This window comes from Tachyglossus aculeatus, chromosome 9, assembly GCF_015852505.1.
Source record: "Tachyglossus aculeatus isolate mTacAcu1 chromosome 9, mTacAcu1.pri, whole genome shotgun sequence".
NCBI classification, from domain to species: domain Eukaryota; kingdom Metazoa; phylum Chordata; class Mammalia; order Monotremata; family Tachyglossidae; genus Tachyglossus; species Tachyglossus aculeatus.
In genome coordinates, this window is record NC_052074.1 from 39,600,605 (window position 1) to 39,621,024 (window position 20,420).

General features: G+C 45.4%; 1 protein-coding gene across 6 annotated transcripts in view; it reads right to left on the minus strand.

Moving 5' to 3' along the window:
- Positions 1-20,420, minus strand: part of ZEB2 (zinc finger E-box binding homeobox 2) — a 187,273-nt gene that overhangs the window by 63,852 nt on the left and 103,001 nt on the right. For 5 of the 6 annotated variants that reach the window (XM_038750989.1, XM_038750990.1, XM_038750992.1 and 2 more), the window contains one exon: positions 1,438-1,698. In XM_038750989.1, the coding sequence (XP_038606917.1) occupies positions 1,438-1,698 (261 nt within the window). Of the gene's footprint in view, positions 1-1,437; positions 1,699-2,256; positions 2,273-20,420 lie in introns of those variants that run through there. The other variant, XM_038750995.1, reaches the window with a different exon arrangement.

A 20,420-nucleotide genomic window follows, 5' to 3' on the forward strand; every position in this document is an offset into this window, starting at 1 on the left:
TGGCCCTGCAGGGGGCAGACAGGCACCGCCACCCGGCACGAAGGCCACTGACCAGTCCTTCTGGCCCCCAGATAATAATAATAATAAATAATAATGGCATTTATTAAGCACTTACTACGTGCAAAGCACTGTTCTAAGCGCTGGGGAGGTTACAAGGTGATCAGGTTGTCCCACGATGGGCTCACAGTTTTAATCCCCATTTGACAGATGAGGTCACTGAGGCACAGAGAAGTGAAGTGACTCACTCAAAGTCACACAACTGACTAGTGGCAGAGCCGGGATTTGAACCCGTGACCTCTGAGTCCAAAGCCCGGGCTCTCACCACTGAGCCATGCTGCTTCAGATGGACTCATCCTGTCTCTGAAGGTCACCCTTCCACCTCTCTCCTCTCCTCTCTCCCCCTACCCAACGGTTCGAGCCGGGCGCCGAGGAAGCCCACGTTCTAGCCAAACCACGCTTGTCAGATCGAGCGGGGATCCTATTAGCCTGAGGTGGTGGATTCCATCGAGAAGCGGCAGTGTGGCCCAGTGGCTAGAGCCCCAGCTTGGGAGTCGGAAGACCTGGGCTCTAATCCTTGCTCTGCCATTTGTCTGCTGTGTGGCCTTGGGCAAATCACTTCACTTCTCCGGGCCTCGGTTCCCTCATCCGTAGAATGGGGATTGAGACCGTGAGCCCCACGTGGGACACGGACTGCATCCAACTTGATGATCTTGTATCGAACCCAGCGCTTAGTACAGTATCTGATACATAAGCGCATAACAATTACTGTTACAACTGGGGGGTGCTGGTTGGCAGTCAATCATATTTATTGAGCACTTACTGTGTGCAGAGCACTGTACTAAGCGCTTGGGAAGTCGCAGAGAAGCAGCGTGGCTCAGTGGAAAGATCCCGGACTTTGGAGTCAGAAGGCGTGGGTTCAAACTTTCATTCATTCATTCATTCAATTGTATCTATTGAGCGCTTACTGTGTGCAGAGCACTGTACTGAGCGCTTGGGAAGTACAAGTTGGCAACATATAGAGGCGGTCCCTACCCAACAGCGGGCTCACAGTCTTAGGGTGATTTGCTTGCCAGCTGTGTGACCGTGGGCAAGTCACTTAACTTCTCTGGGCCTCAGTTACTTCATCTGAAAAATGGGGATTAAGACTGTGAGCCCCCCGTGGGACAATGCGATCACCGAGTAACCTCCCCAGCGCTTAGAACAGTGCTTTGCACATAGTAAGAGCTTAATAAATGCTATCATTATTATTACAAATCATCAATATATAGAGACGGTCCCTACCCAACAACGGGCTCACGGTCTAGGCAAGCCCCACCACGGCCCTTTTGGCTCTTCTCCCCCAAACTCCGATCGTCGTCGTGTGCGATTTGAGCCCGTTCCCATTATGGCGGGAACCACCCGCCCAGCCAGACCCCCGATCCCGGCCGGCCGACTCACCCGTCCCATCTCCAGAGGCTGGCTGGATCTCAGTGCTGTGCCAGGAATGCTCCACGCCACCCTCCCTTATCTCATCTTCCTCTTCCTCCCTCGCCAGCAGGGCCTGGCTCCCGAGCGGCAGAGATTCGTGGTTGGGCCCGCTGGCCGGGCTGACCGCCGCCGGCTCCAGCGGGTTCGCCGGCCCGTCTTCCTCGGCAACGTTCAGCTTGTCCTCCTCGTCCGTTTCCGAGCCCGTGTCCACTACGTTGTCATAGTTCACTACTGGAGGGCGGGGGGAGGAGAGGGGGAGACAGAACACACAACCGGTCAACGCCGTAGGAGACCGCTGCCGATCAGAAATTGTCTAGGAAATGGAAAATCATTCGCATCTGCCTCATGGCCGCTAACTCAAATGAACATCTCTCACATCTTCGCTGTTTTGTTTTGTTTTTGGATACTTATTCTGTGGTATTTGTATCCTTTCAGGCACCGTTGGTAATTGCCTCGCTGCGGACGGTGGAATGGTAAGCACGCACTCAAACATACACACACACACACTCACAAACAACCCAAAATGGATTGGAATACGCATGTGTCTGTCGAGGTGGTGTGACAGATTCCACAACATACTTTCAATATACAGTTACATACTCTCAGCTCGTATTTGCCTCCCCCCGCCCCAACCCCCAAGAGGGCATTGGTTGCTACTCGGAGTGACATGGGCTGCTGGATTAATTAATTCATTCATTCAGTCGTAGTTATTGAGCGCTTTCTGTGTGCAGAGCACTGTACTAAGCGCTTGGGAAGTCCAAGTCGGCAACATATAGAGACGGTCCCTACCCAACAACGGGCTCACAGTCTAGAAGGGGGAGACAGATGATCCCGCTCTCGCTAAGAACGGCAGTCAACTCTGTCTATGAACTGTTGCTCCCAGCTCATCGCCCGTCTAGTCCTCCACAGCAGACCTCTGCGTCACGCACCGACCCACCCCCTTCCAATCTCAGACACACAAACACACACACACACACAAACCTGCCCGACCTGAAAGATTCCCCGAAGAAGCTACGTGCTAAGACCCTCTGCGTGTCCCTGGCTCTTAGGCAGAACACGGGGAGATGCCGTAACTTCTGGGCCATTAATACGACTATTGAAACGTCTTCGTGTTGCCATAATTCCAGAAGATTTCCAAGTGGTACGGGCTAAACCCACACCGAGGTGAAAGTATTTCACAAGAGCCAGCACGCCGCTCTTTCAGCTTCAGCCTCAGAAATCCTCAGCAGCTTTTCTTAAAATAGGCAGCCTGTAAATAAGGTCTGTGAACTCAATTGAAGGTGGCTGTTTCTGAATTAGTCAGCCCCTCACAAGTCTCCCGGCCTACATGCTAGTACATAAATTGTCCACTTTACCACCAGACAAGAAAGATTAGAGTAATAAACACGGGGCATTGCCTCAGCTAGAGAAACAGAGCAGCCGTTACGCGCACACAGGATTGCCAAGAACTGTTAACCCAATTCTCCAGAAACACACACAAAAAAACAAGTTGGAATCATGACATCATGGGAACGGGAGGGGAGGAGAGAGAGACGGAGAGAGACACAGAGAGAGAGCAAGCGAGAGAGAAGCCCAAACAATTTTCAGGTTCATTTTGGTTTCTCTGCACCTAATAAAGCAATCCTCCGCCAAGTTATCAACTCAACTACCTCAAGTGGCTCTTGCCAGCTATCGGATTATACAAAAGTGGCAGAAAGAGGGAGAGAGAAAGAGGAGAGGAAAAAAGAGGATTCGGTGTCTTTTTCCTAACGCCTTATTCGGGAGAATTCTCCAAACGCATCTAGTTACAGATTTTCATCCGTCATATCTGTTTGCTTTGACAGGTTCCCAGGGAGTTAAAAAAGAAACCCAAAAGGGAGAGATTTTTATTTATTTTATTTTATTTTTTTGGTCATGTGAGGCCGGGCACAAAAAGATTACATCGTGCATATCTGCTCATAATATGATCTTTGTATAATCGGCTGGTCTATACTTGCCTTCAGAACAACTGCGCAACAGGTGCAAATTAAAATGAAAACAGCAGCCTGACCAAGCCAACAGAATCTGCTGACCTGGTTTGAATACCAATTGACCAGGGAACAAAACCTTTTCAAGAGGTGTGGCCACAGGGGTTTACACAAATCAGCCTGGGTGATGGTCTCAGAACTACAAAGAGAGAGATATTCTAACATCTCTCTGCTAGCTGTGTGGTCCAGATATACCTTCGGACAATCAAGACCACGCTCTCTTTCTTCCTTTTTTTTTTTCTTCTCTTTTCTCTTTCCTCTCCTCCCTCTCCTCCTTGCTGGTGACTAAGATTGAACTATTTCTTAGCAACAAGCGGAAGATTCTTTACACGTATGTTTTCTTTTCCCTGAGCACTGAGTCAGGGGAGAGAGAGACAGCAACAATGGTTAGAAAGATCGGGAAAGCTTTCAACCCATCTCCTAAAAAGTGATATCTGGGCCAAGGAAGAATAAAGAAAGGTCTAGGAGGAGTGAATAAAATTATCTAAGGCTGGACAGACATTAAAAGGCCTTTATCCCAGGGAGGGAGCGAGAGACAGACAGAGACAGAGAAAGAGACACACAGAGAGAGAAAGAGATAGAGAGAGAGGGAGAGAGAGAGAGAGAGAAATGTGCCTTTTAAGGACTTTTTTTTTTATGGACCATATTCCTCCGAACAACCCGGTAGTGTTGCTACAGCAATACAACTGAAATATTTTCTTGAGGAGAAAAAGAGAGCAAGAGAGAGATAAATGATTTATGAACAGCCCTTGAGGAGTTCCAAATATCAGAACAATCTAAACACGCAATGAAGTCATGTCTCTCTCTATAGGGTCAGGAGGAGAGAATCAATCACCTTCATGGTCCAACAATACTTCACAACCTTTAGGGTTCTCGCTCACCAATAGTAGTAAATACTTTCCAACAAAATAAATAACCGCTGTCAACTTCCCTTGCAGAAGCTGTATGCCATCCTGAACTGGTCTGCTTAGCTAGGGGCTGGTCAGCCAAGATCGCGAGCCTCCACCAACCTTCCGAATCACCCCGGGATTCGTCACTCGCATAAAGCTATTCGGTCCATATTTGGGGAGGGAGAGGCGGGGGGGGTTGGGGTGGGGGAAGGGAGAGGGAGAACATTTTGAAAAGTTGGAAAGAAAATTTGATCGTTCCCTCCCGTTCTCACTGGATGACCTTTTGGCAATCGAATATAAATCCGCTCACACCTACGTTGTAGTCGCCTCCCCCCTGCCCCTCTTCCCTCTTTTTTTTTTTGTCTCCCTTGCTCTTTGGGGTGATGTTCGATTCGATGATCTGTTCGGTGGAAGTGATAAACGGGAGCTGCGCTCTTAGCCACCCTTTCTGTCGAGGAATTGAAATTTGCCGGTTTTCCACCTTTGTGTCCTCCCTACCTGCCATGACCACCATCCCTGACTCCTGCTCTCCACAATAACGTGGCACTCTCTTCGCAGTGAGAGACAGGATTTTGTGCAAATCACCAAAAAGCACGCGTTTTACACGTGGGTCAGCGGGCAGGATCTCTGCTAAGTGCCTTTTAAGCCAATTACTATTTCTGAACCTTGGACGCATAATTTTTACACAGCGTTCGCCGGTGGAAAAAGAAAAAAAAAAAAAGAATCGCCAACCCAAGGTGGCACCTCCATCTGCCCACTCTCCTGTGAGGTCAAAACGAATAACTTCCTTGGGCAACTCGGGCCGCGGAACCCGTTGTCCAACTCGAGTTGGCGTTCTGAGCCTGGCACCCAAATCCGACCATGGCTTCGACACGAAGAACTCCTTTCTGCGACCCGGTAAACAAGAGGAAAGATGCACTACTTTCTGGCTCGAAATAGACACTAATTTCACATCTGTCTCCGAGGCACGGCAAAAAGCGAACTAAAGAGCAGTAATAAATGTCCAAACTCGGCATCGGTACCCAAACCTCTCCCCGTAATCTTCAGAGGAATTAATTACGATTCCGTGAAAGAGTTGCATTGGCAAAACACACCCATAATTATACACAGGTACAGTTCTGGGTTAGAGGGAGAGGGAGAAATTTTCCATGTGATCCCATGTTTACGTGATAACTGATGGATAAGATAAAACTATTTGCATATGAAGTGTATATGAATTATGGGCGCTGCACACCATTTTATGCAGAATCGTATTAAAGTTTCATTTTCTCTAAAACTGTATGTGTAATATGGGGTTACTAAAAGGTATAAAGCTGATACTTAAATTTGCTTTATGGCTATTGAGACTGCAAAGGCATATCTGAATCAGGATTCCTGCAAACCTATATTTAAAAGGCTTCACCGTTTATCTATAATAATCATTATTTTCACTTCACCAGATTGCATTATATTAAACCGTCCCGATTTTTCCTTCAGGAAAACGCAACTGCCAGCCATATCACTATATCAATTAATTTTACAGTCAGATGGTAAGCAAAGCTGAGTAAAGATGCTGAAATTCAGCTCAGAAACCTAGCTGCTCCTTCCTGCCTAGAGGATAAAAATTACTTTATTTTCAGATTGCCGGTGCGTGGGGGAGAGAAGCAGAACGCCGAAGCTGAATATGGCATTTCATGAGGCCCGTACCTGCTTAGAAATCTCACCATTTACAAAAATGGCCTGTGATAACATTTAAATGTTGCTGATAATTAACTTGGCATTTGAGGTAGAAGCAATGTTGTTGTATAGACGGCCTACACAGTGGTACCTAACTAACCTCTCTCGTCCTCATGTGCTTCTCCTACATTATTCTGTCACTTTTAGTACAAATAAGATATCAGTTGCTAATGTATTAACATGTAAAAAAATAAAAATCTGGGTTCAAAGTCGATCGGCTGCCCTTCAAGGCCGGCGCTGATGGCACTGTCCCCGTCTTCACGGTTCAGTCTCCGTAGGCCCAGAATGGTAAGATTCCTCGAGAGGTTCACTCTGACTCCGCTTCCCCTCAACCTGTACCCAACTCCGTCAGTCATCACAGGGCCAGTCAATCTGGAAATGACTTCTGCGATGGGTGTTGGGGGGAGTTGGGGGTGGATGGGTAGACTGTAGGATCTGGCGGAATGGAAAACCTCAGGATTTTCCATCGGACCCCATTTGGACCGTGCTTCCGTACATTCGGGAGGCAATGACCTCACGGCCACTAGACCCGTGAGTTCAAAAAGGCTGCCGGGGATTGGTATGCCCGCGGCGGACCCCACTCTGCCCGCTCCTCCAATTTTAGAGCTCCCCGTGATGGGGCTGAAGAAGGGGTGCAGGTTCAACTTTGAAGTTAGGAGAAGCACCTCAGCCTGGGTGATAGAGCACAGGCCTGGAGGCCAGAAGGATCTGGTTTCTAATGCCGCCCCCGCCACTTGTCTGCTATGCGACCTTGGCAAGTCGCTTTGCTTCTCTGTTCCTCAGTTCCCTCATCTGGAAGAATGGGGATTGAGACTCTGAATCCCATATGGAACCGGGACTGCATCAAATCTGATTAACTTGTATCTATCCCAGCATTTAGAACAGTGCTGGGCACTTCCAAGACTGAGCCCCCTCCTTCCTCTCCCCCTACTCCCCCTCCCCATTCCCTCCACCTTACCTCCTTCCCCTCCCCACAGCACCTGTATATATGTATATATGTTTGTACACATTTATTACTCTATTTATTTATTTTACTTGTTCATGTTTATTCTATTTATTTCATTTGGTTTATATGTTTTGTTTTATTGTCTGTCTCCTCCTTCTAGACTGCGAGCCCGCTGTTGGGTAGGGACCGTCTCTATATGTTGCAAACTTGTACTTCCCAAGCACTTAGTACAGTGCTCTGCACACAGTAAGCGCCCAATAAATATGATTGAATGAATGAATGAATGAACAAAGTAAGCACTTTTCAAGTGCTGTTATTATTAAAGTTTCCTGGTGTGTGCCCATTGTTGGGTAGGGTCCGTCTCAATATGTTGCTGACTTGTACTTTCCAAGCACTTAGTACAGTGCTCTGCACATGGTAAGTGCTCAATAAATATGATTGAATGAATGAATGTGTGATACCTAGCCTTGGTTTCTCCCAGACTTTCTGATCGGTGGTCAACAGCACACTCAATCAATCAATCGTATTTATTGAGCGCTTACTGTGTGCAGAGCACTGTACTAAGTGCTTGGGAAGTACAAGTTGGCACTTGTGATGGTTAAGAAGAAACCCATCTGGAACGTACACACTGACGCCAGAGATCAGCCTGTCAAAAGTCTCTCGGTCTTCCCTCTAAAGAGAAGTCCACTGTAGCCCTCCCTAGCAGACAGATGAAAAGGGAAGCCATACTGAATATCATTGCCAAAAAAAAGGGAATAGATATCTAATATCATGGTTCGCTAAGCTAATGACCGGTTGTGACCAATGAGGTCCAGATCGACATTCTATCTTCGATGCTGGGAGCGTGCCTGGAGGGACCAAGTAGACGATATGTCACTCTTTGATCTCTATCCTAGTGTCTGTCCATGTTTAATCAATAATTGGGGTATTTGTTAAGCACTTACTATGTGCTAGGCACTGTACTAAGCGCTGGGGTAGATATAAGCAAATAGGGTTGGACACGAGTCCCTGTCTCACGTGGGGCTCATAGTCTCAATCCCCATTTTACAGATGAGGTAACTGAGGCGCAGAGAAGTTAAGTGACTTGCCCAAGGTCACACAGCAAACATTCTTGTTGACACCATTGATGTCATCCTCTTTGACATCCATCTGACAATATCCATCCTCACTTTTAGGAATGGACTATCTGATTTCCATAGTTGTTGCCTCCATGTCCTTAACTTCATTCATTCAATCCTTCATTCAATTGCATTTATTAAGCACTTATTGTGTGCAGAGCAATGTACTAAGCGCTTGGAAAGTACAATTCAGCAATAAAACTTTTCCCTTGAGTGAGCCATTATGAACTTCCCTTCCATGAACTTATCCACATGAATCCGCTAATAAATGATGATGATGACTAGGGTATCTGTTAAGCGCTTACTATGTGCCAGGAACTGTACTAAGCTCTGGGGTGGATACAAGCTAATCGGGTTGGACACAGTCCCTGTTCCACATGGGGCTCACAGTCTCAAACCCCAGTTTACAGATGGTGTAACTGAGGCCCAGAGAAGTGAAGTGATTTGCCCAAGGCCACACAGCAGACAAGTGGCAGAGCAGGATTAGAACCCATGACCTTCTGACTCCTAAGTCTTTGTTCTATTATAACACCCACCACAGGAAGGAATTCCAGCAGTTTTCCAAGCTCAGGGGGCAAAAATGTTTCCTTCTGTTTGTCCCAAACCAATCACCTTTGAGTGTCACCGGTAATTCCTCGACTTGGTGCTGTGGGGCTCGGTGAGTGACGATTCTACAGTCACCTGGACCGATCCTTTCCCGCTCCTGTACACTTCAGTCCTGTCCCCTCTCAGCTTTCCATTTCCAGACTAAAGAGACTTCACCATGTCAGTGTCACCTTATCATAGCAGTGGACTTTATTGAGCACCCTCTTGGCTCAATACACTGTCCTGCTTTGGAAAAGTCAATTAATCAGTGGTATTTACTGAGTGCTTACTGTGTGCAGACCATTGTACTAAATGTATGGAAGAGTACAGAGTTGGTTGATGTGCTCTCACAAGGAGCTTCCGATCTAAGTACGAAAGAAGCACAGGCCGTGTTGCCTCCCAAAATTGCTCCTTTCTCTCCCGCTCCTTCTCAAGTTCGAGCTCAAAAAGGCTCGGTAATAAATTGTATTTATTGAACAGTACAGAACAGACCGCTGTACTGAGCAGTCAGGAGAGTACAACATAACAGAGTTCGTTGGTAACCACGTTTCCTCCCCACAAAGAGCTTCCAATAGATCACTGGGGCTTGCCTTGTGACTCCGTTTCTGGGTCACTCATGGTTAGTAAGGTCCTGCCTTACTCGCAGCCTTGGGTGACACGGATTGGAATGCCCCTTTCTGGGGCCATCTTTGCCAGCATGCAAATGGCAGTGCTTTGGGGGCAAATTAAGTAATGATAATAAATAATAATAATGATAGTATTTGTTAAGCGCTTACTATGTGCCAGGCACTGCAGTAAGTTCTGGGGGGCGGGGGGATGCAAGCAAATCCAGTTGGACAAAGTCCCTGTCCCATGTGGGGCTCACAGTCTCAATCCCAATTTTACAGGTGAGGTAACTGAGGCGCAGAGACATGAAGTGACTTGCCCAAGGTCACACAGCGGACAAGTGGCAAAATTGGGATTAGAACCTATGACATTCTGATTCCCAGACCCGTGCTCTATCCACTATGCCATGATGCTAGGTCTTAGCCATCCCTTAGTCAGCTCTCCCCGGAGGAAGCCAACGTTTTCTTCCTCCCACATCTCCCAAGGATTCCCTTCTTGTCCTACTGAAGATGACCCTTTCCCAAGAATCTCAGAGAATGGCCCTCAGTTTGCCAGGATTAGTGTATCCTGGGCCCAGCATCTTTATAACACTCGCCCTGTCCCCTACAACACTAGGAGCCAAAGATCAACATTTTTATACGGTATTTTTTCCAGTGCTTAGAACAGCGCTGTACACACAGTAAGCGCTTAATAAATGCCACTATTAATGTTATTATTATTTAAGCGCTTACTACATGCCAGACACTGTTCTAAGTGCCGGGGTAGATACAAGATAATCAGGTTGACGCAGTCCATGTCCATCATGCGGCTCACAGTCATAATCCCCATTTTAGAGATGAGGTCACTGAGGCCCAGAGAAGTGAAGTGACCTAGCAGACAAGCGGCAGGGCCGGGACTAAAACCCAGGTCCTTCTGATTCCCGGGCCGGTGGTCTATCCATCAGGTCACGCTGCTTCTCAACCGTCCGACGCCAATGCCTTATCAGCGGGGCGGGAGATGCCTAGTGGAAACAAGAAGCCTGGACCAGTTGAAACTGATCTGACCTGTCTCCAGGGAACGGATGCTAATTAACACTAGGAAGAAGACCCTTAGGAGAACTGTCCCACCTCCTGTGCAAAATCCCATTCCAAAAGGGGTCCCACTCACCTAGACAGTGTATTAAACAAACTAGCTTGGTCACTTTAATTTTCCACCCCCCAGAGCATTGAGAGGCATTAAGCCTCCATTATAGATTAATGAGCTGCAAAATGTTAGCTGATAAAACAAAAGCCGTTTTGAGTTATAGGGATAAAAATATGTTTCCACTTCAGATTAGTTACATAGAAAACATGTGTATGCTAAAAAGGACAGAGCAGAGTGTTTCCCCCAATGTCGCGAGAGGGTTCATGGGGGGCTATCTGTGTGGATCGGAGAACTCCTGAATTTTTCCCAAAGATGGGGGGCTGGGGGGCAAGGGGACAGGGATGCAGGAAGATGCATCTAAAAGAGTTGGGCTTGGGTCTTTCAGCTGCAATGTGCTCCTGATTAGAGAGCCTGAAAGCTCCGTAAATTTGGTAGGGCATAGGGAAGACAGAGAACAAAATAGTAATCAAGTTAGTGTCTGTCCCTTCGCCTTGCCTCGGTGGAGGGAGGGAGGGTAAAATGGCAAAAATCAATGAGCTTTGTCACTTTCCACTGTCTACGCCCCCCCACCCAAATTGGGATTGGTTAGATCAAGTCAGTAGTTGGGGGTTGGGGGGGAATCATCATCATCATCATCATCACCAATCGTATTTATTGAGCGCTTACTATGTGCAGAGCACTGTACTAAGCGCTTGGGAAGTACAAATTGGCAACATATAGAGACAGTCCCTACCCAACAGTGGGCTCACAGTCTAAAAGGGGGAGACAGAGAACAAAACCAAACATACTAACAAAATAAAATAAATAGAATAGATATGTACAAATAAAATAAATAAATAAATAAATAGAGTAAAAAATATGTACAAACATATATACATATATACAGGGGCTGTGGGGAAGGGAAGGAGGTAAGATGGGGGGGATGGAGAGGGGGACGAGGGGGAATCAAGAGTCAATTTCTCTATGTTTCAGTAGGACTCTCTATTCCTGGGTCATAATGTTCTAAGTTAACTTTATACTCACCCTGAGCCTGAACGTTTGTTTATTTTTACAAAGATAAACATATTCTGCTTTTCCTGTAGCGGAACTATTATAGCGTTGATTACCTTCTTTAACTCATACCAAGAGAAACAAGAGTCACCGTACTGATTTTGCAAGCTCTCTTATCCTCTCCCTGTCTCCCTCACTCTTTCCCATTTACGGAGTCACTTAAAATTGTCCACCCCTTTAGAAAATTACTCAGCATATTCTCATGCTTCCAAAGAAATAACACTCTGCTCTTCAAACTCCAGTCAATAATTCTCTTTGATGAGTGAAGAAAAAAAGCAACTAAAAAAAAAACCCCTTCTCCAGTATGACTGCAGCAAAGGAGTGCTGATAAAAAGACACTGAAACAATCGCTGTGCTTATCTTACTTATCTGTTTCCCCGTACATTCAACATCTATTTGCCAACAATGCTGCAATAATTTGTTAAATATGCCAAGTGAATGTGTCTCTAAACAATATGCCACAGAAAAAGATTTAAAAAGCCCACCTCTAATTATTAGGTTACATGATCATTCAACAACTTATTTTACAGCAAAAAGAAGAGAAGAGGCATTAAGTGCCTAGCCAGAAAAATATACTTATTATCAGGCCTGAAGGATATTGAAGAGCAAAAGGAAAATAACTGTAATTTACTTAGGACCTGGAAGTATGAAATAATAAGCTACTGAACCATCAAAATTGTTTTGGTGTTGTTATCTGACATGAGAGGAGACCTTGTCTAGCTTTAAGTTTTATAGTAATAAGACCTTGGAAATAAAACCTTGAATAAACGGAATCTAAAGAAAGGGGAACCATGGTGTCCTTGTGTAAATAGATATTGTGTCTATCACCTTCCTCTGAAAAGGTTACACAACTTTAAAAGCCCATAAAAGGTGTAAAGTCAGGAACTGTCACGCTGGTTTTGGAGGGCTCTGGAAAATAAATAAACAGTTTTGAAAGACGAAATAGAAAAATGAACGCGGATCTCCCTTCCACCAAGACCCTTCCACCTGAACTGCCCTTGTCCCCTGGTGAGTACCACATAGAGTTGCTGACCAAAACACACCACGATTTATCAACACCTCTGCCATCTCGTACCTCAACAACAACAGCAGCCTCAGCGACGAAAGCAACAGCAAAACCCCACCGCCCCCTCGCCCCCTCCTACCTCCTTCTGAAGAAGCTACAGCTTGTCCCTTAAAGAAATGCTTTTCTGTACAATAGCTTCCACTCTCCCAGTGAAAGAAGGACCGGAGGGCCAGCCTGGCCATCAAAATATGGCTTTTTCACCTTCACCGGCCGGTGTCCAGTTTGCTGATGTTTCCAGTTAAGTCCTGGTCTCAGAAAGATCCTCTTTTTAGGCCCTAGGCTTCCTGTTCCTCCATCCCCGGAATAATGGCCCAGCCCGGCTGGGAGGAGAGCAATTCTGTTGGAGGGCTGAAAGGGTGTGGAGCACCTGAATAGCTCAGATTGGGTGGGGGCTGAGAAACCATTAAGGTGGAAATGAAGACTTCGAGGCCTTCCACGGAGGTGTTGCTCTCTACAAAGCCCTTTGAGGAGATTTTGCTTGGGGTGTTGATTTCATTAGTTTCCCATGTCTGATCACAGATGCTCACTGAAGCAGAGTTGAGTGGGGGTGTGGAGGGGGTGGGGCGCTGGAACTGGGGGGTGCAGAGGGGAAGATATGGCCTAGTTTTCCCCAAATAATAATAATAATTGGCATTTGTTAAGTGCTTACTATGTGCAAAGCACTGTTCTAAGCGCTGGAGCACTGTGCTAAGAGGGATTTGGAGAGTCATGGCGCAGACACTTGGAGGCCTGGGTCCCAGCTGGGCTATAAAGTCAATAGAAAAAAAAAATACAAAAAAGAGGAAGATCTTAGCCAAGTGCCCCATTATAGTTCGATAAACTCAATGTGGGCAGGGAATGCGTCCGTTTACTGTTAGATCAGACTCTCCCAAGCGCTTAGTGCAGTGTTCTGCTCACAGTAAGCACTCAGCAAATAGTATTGACTGAATGAATGAATGGATGAATCAGTCAATCAATCAATGGCCTTTATTGAGTGCTGACTGTATGCACAGCACATACTGAACATTTAATAATAATAATAAGAATAATGGCATTTATTAATTGCTTACTATGTGCAAAGCACTGTTCTAAGCACTGGGGAGGTTACAAGGAGATCAGGTTGTTCCACGGGGGGCTCACAGTCTTCATCCCCATTTTACAGATGACGTCACTGAGGCACAGAGAAGTGAAGTGACTTGCCCAAAGGCACACAGCTGACAAGTGGTGGAGCCGGGATTTGAACCCATGACCTCTGACTCCAAAGCCCTGGCTCTTTCAGCTGAGCCACACTGCTTCTCTATTGTACTTTGGAAGAGTGCAATAGAACAGATTCGGTAGACGCACTCCCTGGCAACAGTGAGCTCACAGTCTAGAGGGATGCGATTTTTGTTCGATTTCACCGGGAACTCTACTACCTGAGCCTCCGTCCATCCATCCCGCCCCCGCCGGTGTTCATCGGACCCTTGAAATCCTTTCCTTCCCCTTTAGGAGGGTCTCGCCTGGGGTCCGTCTCTAGTGGGAGATCTCACAGAGCCTACCTCTCTGTCCCAGGGGGCTCAGGCCGGACCCCCGTCACTACCTAACCCCTTCTGCAACCCCCCTTTCCCCCCGAGCACCCGTTCTCACAGACGGACAAAACCGGCCTGGGTTAAAGGGATGGAGGCCTAGGCCGACAGAGAATCTCAGCACATTTTGACCGCTCTAAACACAGGACAAAAGGAAAAGGAATCAGCGATGTGTAAACCAAACAATGCGAAGGAGGAAAAATATTGAATAATTTCTGTCTTGAAGCAGTGACTAAAGCCAGTCTCTAATTGAATTAAACTCCCATTTATTTACTCAGGCCTAAACACTAGGCTGGGAAGAAGGAGGAGAAGTGAGTGTTGGGGGGGTTGGAGGCGGGGGGAAGGGGAAAAAAAAAACAAAAAACAAAACTTAAGGTTTGTTCAACTGCTCTGAGGTAGCACCTTTCCTCACCCCTGTATAAATCCACCATCTGTGCTCTCACACACATGTTCCATCTCTCAACAAATGCGCTGAGACTACCCAGCACAGGAGCCAAAAAAGCCACAAGACACACAAAAGCTCTCTGGGCTGCTCAGGTCTTAAGGCACAAAATAGGAGCAGAAAAAGATCCTTTGCTCATTGCCCAGGTGAGATAGCTTAGTCTGCCCTCTCAGCCTTCAACATGCGTCAAGTAAAAGAAAGGTTAAAATTAGAAAATTCAATTTATTTGATAATTTCCCAGAATAATTAGAGTTAATATGGGTTAATTAATATGCAAATCTCTCAGCAGATGTTCTGCAGCAGGGCCTGTGTGAGAAAACAGCCTTTGCTTTCTCCTACGTGATTTTGGCTGTCAGTTATTGCGTATAATTACTGTAACTAACCAAATACACACAAAACCTTTGGAATATAAAATTGTTACAGTTCTAGCTCTGCACAAGCTGCTACTTTTCTGCAATAAAAGCGAACAATTTCTTTCAGAAAATAGGAGCTTTTTGTTCCTTTCTTGATTTAAAAAGAAGAAATGAATCAAATAAGTGGCTTATCTTTTTCTATGCATAATTAGGTCAGTATTATATGAACATTCCAATGAGAAGCAGTACAAACGTACATATAAAATGATAGCTCAAACCACCTGCAAAATCACACAAAATTGTTTTATTCAGAATCTTTTTCTTCCCCACCAGAACTTTGAAATTCTGAACGCCTTTCTTCCCAACCCTGCCAACATATTCTAAATTCAAAGGGACCATACAACTTTATTAGTTCTCTCTCGTTCTCCCTCTCTCTCTCCCTCTCTCTCTCTCTCTCACTTCGAACATTCAAAAGAATGAAGTGGGGTGAGTAAATGTGTTTTAAAGGTGCACAAAAGTCTGCTCCGCTTTGTAAAGAACTTAGAGTTTAAAACTTTTAAAAATGCCTCCACTCCAAATGGAATACATTTCGATAGCGCTGTATCCCATCTGCATGTGAAATAGAGAGGGGAACACCAGTCTGGAAAGGCCGGTTATATCATTTGGCCGATTCCAAAGCCACCGACACATCTCAGAAAGTGGTACCAATTCCCTCTGAACACTGAAAGAGATTTTTTTTTAAATTTATGTATTTTCCGCGTCTCTCCGTCTATCTTTCGTTGGAGAGAAATATTCTCGTCTTGCCAGTTGAAAAACAAGTGAAGTGCAGCTAGCGTGCATTTTAAGGAACAGATAATGATAATGTGGAAGGCCCAGTTTTTGATAAGCAAAGTCCCTGTGACAAACAGCAAACAGATCATGACCACATATGGGTTATGGGATCACCACTTCTTGGACTCTGTCTGTTCAGCTGGGCATCCTGGCACAGAACTTACTGGCAAATGCAACTCTTTTTACTTGCATGCGAGCCTTTTCATTTGAGGATCTCAAAGCGCTTCACGCCATTCCCCCTCACCTATTTTGCGGGTGGAATAACTGAGGCTGAATACTCCCACAACCCTCCTGAGCTAGTTGAGCCATATCTCTCCTTGGAAAACCCTGTCCCCTCTAGCATCCTGTCCCTTTGGATTCAGAACTGGCATTAGAAAGTGGCCCTGTCTCTGCACCTGGATGGCTAGGAGGGAGCTAAGAGAAGGAGCCAGGTATGACAGCTCTGGATTGAAATATCTGCTGAAAATAGACCTGGGGCTTTCAGTAATCTCTGGTCTGTATTTTGAAATAGCAGAGGACCCAGCAATTGGAATACATCTAAAAGACTTTAATGTTTCTAAAGTCTCACTGCAGCAGCAGATCTCGGTAACTTTCCTTTTTTTTTTTTTTTTGCCACCTCCGCAGCTTGTAAATAAAACATTCCAGCTGCAAATTTACTCAGGCTAGGTGATGTACGTACTTGTAACAATCTAGTTGTCTCTGATAGGATTCTGTTTGAACACCAAAACTCTTATCAGGCGGAGGGCTTCTAAAAGGGATTTCTGATGACACTCTCTTTTCCCAAACTCTTTACCTTTTGGCTCCAGAACACACACACACACACACACACACACTGAATCAAAGACACACAGAGAGAAATAGAGGCAGAGAGAGAAACTGAGAGGCAGGGTGGAGAGAAGACAGAGATAGAGAAAGGTGGACAGGCAGGCAGAGACAAAGACGGAGGAAGAGAGAGAGGGAGAAAGGAAAGGGGGAGAGGGAGAGAGAGAGACTGAGGAAGAGAGGGAGAAAGAAGAGAGGGAGACAGAGGGAGAGAGGTCATGGCTTGATGCCAATAAAGCAAAGTCCAACCCGCCTCTTCTACACCTCCCCGCAACTCCCACCTCTTCCCCTCCCTCAATCCCTTCCAGGTGGTGGAATTTGCTGACATGGGGGTAGATGGCTGCTTGCAGTGGGTGAGGTAAAAATCAGCCAGAGAGTCACAGTCCAGGGGGTTGCCCATCCTTCTCTCCCGACAGACTTAAAGGTCAGTCCGGCCAGCTTGTTCCGGATCTGCCTCAAAAACTCAACCAAACACCGGTGCTTTCTTCCCTTTCACCTCCAGGTGCCCCCCCAGGTTCTCATTTCACTTAATCCATTCAGGTACATTTTCCAAGAGATTACAAATCCAAGGGAAAGTAAGATATTGTTTGCTGCCCAGAGGGATGAGCTGAGTTGCCGAAAGATTGAAAGAGACCAGTGGACTGAATTGAACAAAAAAGCCAACCCTTTCCCCACACCCCCCAATCCTTTCAGATAAATATACATATATAATATTTATCATTATATATATATATATATATATTAATGGTATTTGTTAGGTACCTACTATGTGTCAGGCACTGTATTAAGTGTTGGGGTAGAGACAAAATCATCAGGTTCCACCTGGGGCTCACAGTCTAAATAGGAGGTATTGAATCTCCAGTTTACAGATGAGGGAACTGAGGCACAGAGAAATGAACTGTGCTGCCCAAAATCACACAGCAGACAACTGGCAGAGCCAAAATTAGAATCCAGGTCCTTCTGACTCCCAGGTTCATGCTCTATAATAATAATAATGATAATGATAATGGCATTTATTAAGCGCTTACTATGCGCAAAGCACTGTTCTAAGCACTGGGGAGTTTACAAGGTGATCAGATTGTCCCACGTGGGGCTCACAGTCTTAATCCCCATTTTACAGATGAGGTAACTGAGGCATGGAGAAGTTAAGTGACTTGCCCAAAGTCACACAGCTGACAATTGGTGGAGCCGGGATTTGAACCCATGACCTCTGACTCCATAGCCCGCGCTCTTTCCACTGGGCCACGCTGCTGCTTCTCATTAACCAAATTTCTTAAGAGAGAAACGATGCACCTTTTTTCTACCGATGGTTTCGTTTTAGTCAGCAAGATTATTGATTGGCGGGCAGTTGCATTCTCTAGGCTATTAGCTTGTCATGGACAGCGAACGTGTCCCCCATTTCCGTTGTACTGAAATCTCCCAAGTGTTTAGTTCAGTGCTCTGTATGTCATAAGTGCTCAATAAATAGCAATAGATACACCCTAAACTCACACACACAAAGTTTGAAGGCAGCTATGAATTTTGTCCGTTCCTGTCCCAACCTATTTCATGAAGCATTGATAACACCATTATCTCCCAGAGCAGCATCACGCGGCCCCGAATGATATTAAGATGTTTGAGACTTCTGGCTTACTGAAAGTTATTATTCAGAAGTTTACATAGTCTGCAAACACTTATCAGGATCCCTGAGAAGAAAGAACAGGACCTACATTTCAATTAAGATACAGTGGAATGTTAGAGGTTCAGAAGAGATAAGCAGGCACTCTCTCCATCCTTGATGTTAGCCTTACTGCCCGCACTAAAATGGATGTGGTTTCCTTGAGTTAAGAGTACCCAACATTTACATCCTGGTGATACAATTTTATCAGGATCAGCCTTCCTTAATTTACTACGGAGACTTCATGTCACATAATGAGGTAACCAGTGTCTTTGATCCTAGGACCTTGTAGACACTGGTTGTTCACATGGGAGGATTGGCGAGAGACAACTTCAGCCACACCGTTTCCAATCGACAATGGACCGATGGAGTTTCCGTTGTTGGGTAGGGACCGCCTCTATATGTTGCTGACTTGTACTTCCCAAACACTTAGTACAGTCCTCTTCACACAGTAAGCACTCAATAAATACGATTGAATGGATCAGTGAATAAATTATTGGTTTAGAATAGTGCATTTTCTTTGGGCATTTGGAATTTGCCCGCCACTCAGCCCCACAGCACTTGTGTACATATTTGTCGTGTGTTTCTAGTCTAGTCTGTCTGAGTTCACTGTGGGCAGGGAACGTTGTACTGACTCTCGCAAACACTTAGCACAGTGCACCATGCACAGTAAGTGCTCAGTAAATAAGACTGATTGACCGATTGATCAATCTTGGTTTGCCTTCCAATGGCTTATTTTCTCCATGCTCAGAGTTTTACCAACACTCCCACTGTTGGGTAGGGACTGTCTCTATATGTTGCCAATTTGTACTTCCCAAGCGCTTAGTACAGTGCTCTGCACACAGTAAGCGCTCAATAAATACAATTGATTGATTGATTGATTGATTATCAGAAAGTAGTCGCCTCATCAAAGTACAGGTACTCTCTTATTTTACCTAACCGGAACAAAACGCATGCCTGCTTCTTTCTTCTTTTACAGATTTCAAAATGGATAGATAGAGAAGCAGCGTGGCTCAGTGGAAAGAGCACGGGCTTGGGAGTCAGAGGTTGTGGGTGCTAATCCCCGCTCCGCCAACTGTCAGCTGTGTGATTTTTGGCAAGTCACTTAACTTCTCTGTGCCTCAGTTACTTCATCTGTAAAATGGGGATTAAGACTGTGAGCCCCATGTGGGACAACCTGATCACTTTGTGTCCTCCCCAGCACTTAGAACAGTGCTTTGCACATCATAAGCGCTTAACAAATGCCACTGTTATCATTATTATTATTATTATTATTATTGTTATTATTATTATTATTATTATTATATTACTAAGATTCCTGGATGCCTGGAAAGGCAACAAACCTAAGAGCGTGGATGTATTTTACAACATTCTGCAGGGTGAAGAGAAAGAAAATGGATATCCATCATTTATTTTAATATCTGCCCCCCCCCCATATCACAAGCTCCTAATAGGCAGGGAACATGTCTACCAACTCTGTTATACTGTACTCTCCCAAGAGCTTAGCACGGTGCTCTGCACACAGTAAGCGCTCAATAAATACCATTGATTGATTGATTGATTGGTTGATTGAGAGGCTTCAAAATCTGATCATTTTAAACCGAGAGGGCTAAGGCACCTAAAGTGATCTGATCACCTTTTGCTAGAGAGCAATCCATTTTAGGAAACAAAACCTTTCTGATATCGTCTTCTAAAGAGTGGGGGTCTTTCCTTCAGGTTAAAAAAAGAAAAGCCTGCTTGTATAAGAGAGGGTTTAAATTGCTTTAAAGTTGTTTCTTCCAGGAGTGGACATCAGTCATCCAGGAAGAATTTTATTTTTTTGAATGTTGTCTGATTGAGTTGGTTTTTTTTCTTCCTTCTTTCTTGTTTGCATATATCATCATTTGGGAGGAAATTCCGCACAAAGGCCACTTTAGGCTTGTTCTCGTGTCTCGGGAAATTCAGGCAGCTAATGTTGCCATGAAGAAAATCCAGCAGGGATGTTTCCTCTAGAAATTTCCCATCCTCTTTTGCAGGCCCGAACATTCGTGAGCCTTTTGGAATCATCCCGGCTGGAATCAGGTTAAGTTTGACTTGATGCACATGTAATTCTTCTGAGATATTAATGCAATACTGTTATCAGCATTGAAAAAACTTCAAGGTTTCCAAATCTCACTCAAGTTTTAGATAGGTTCCAGGGGGAAAGAAAATAATAATACG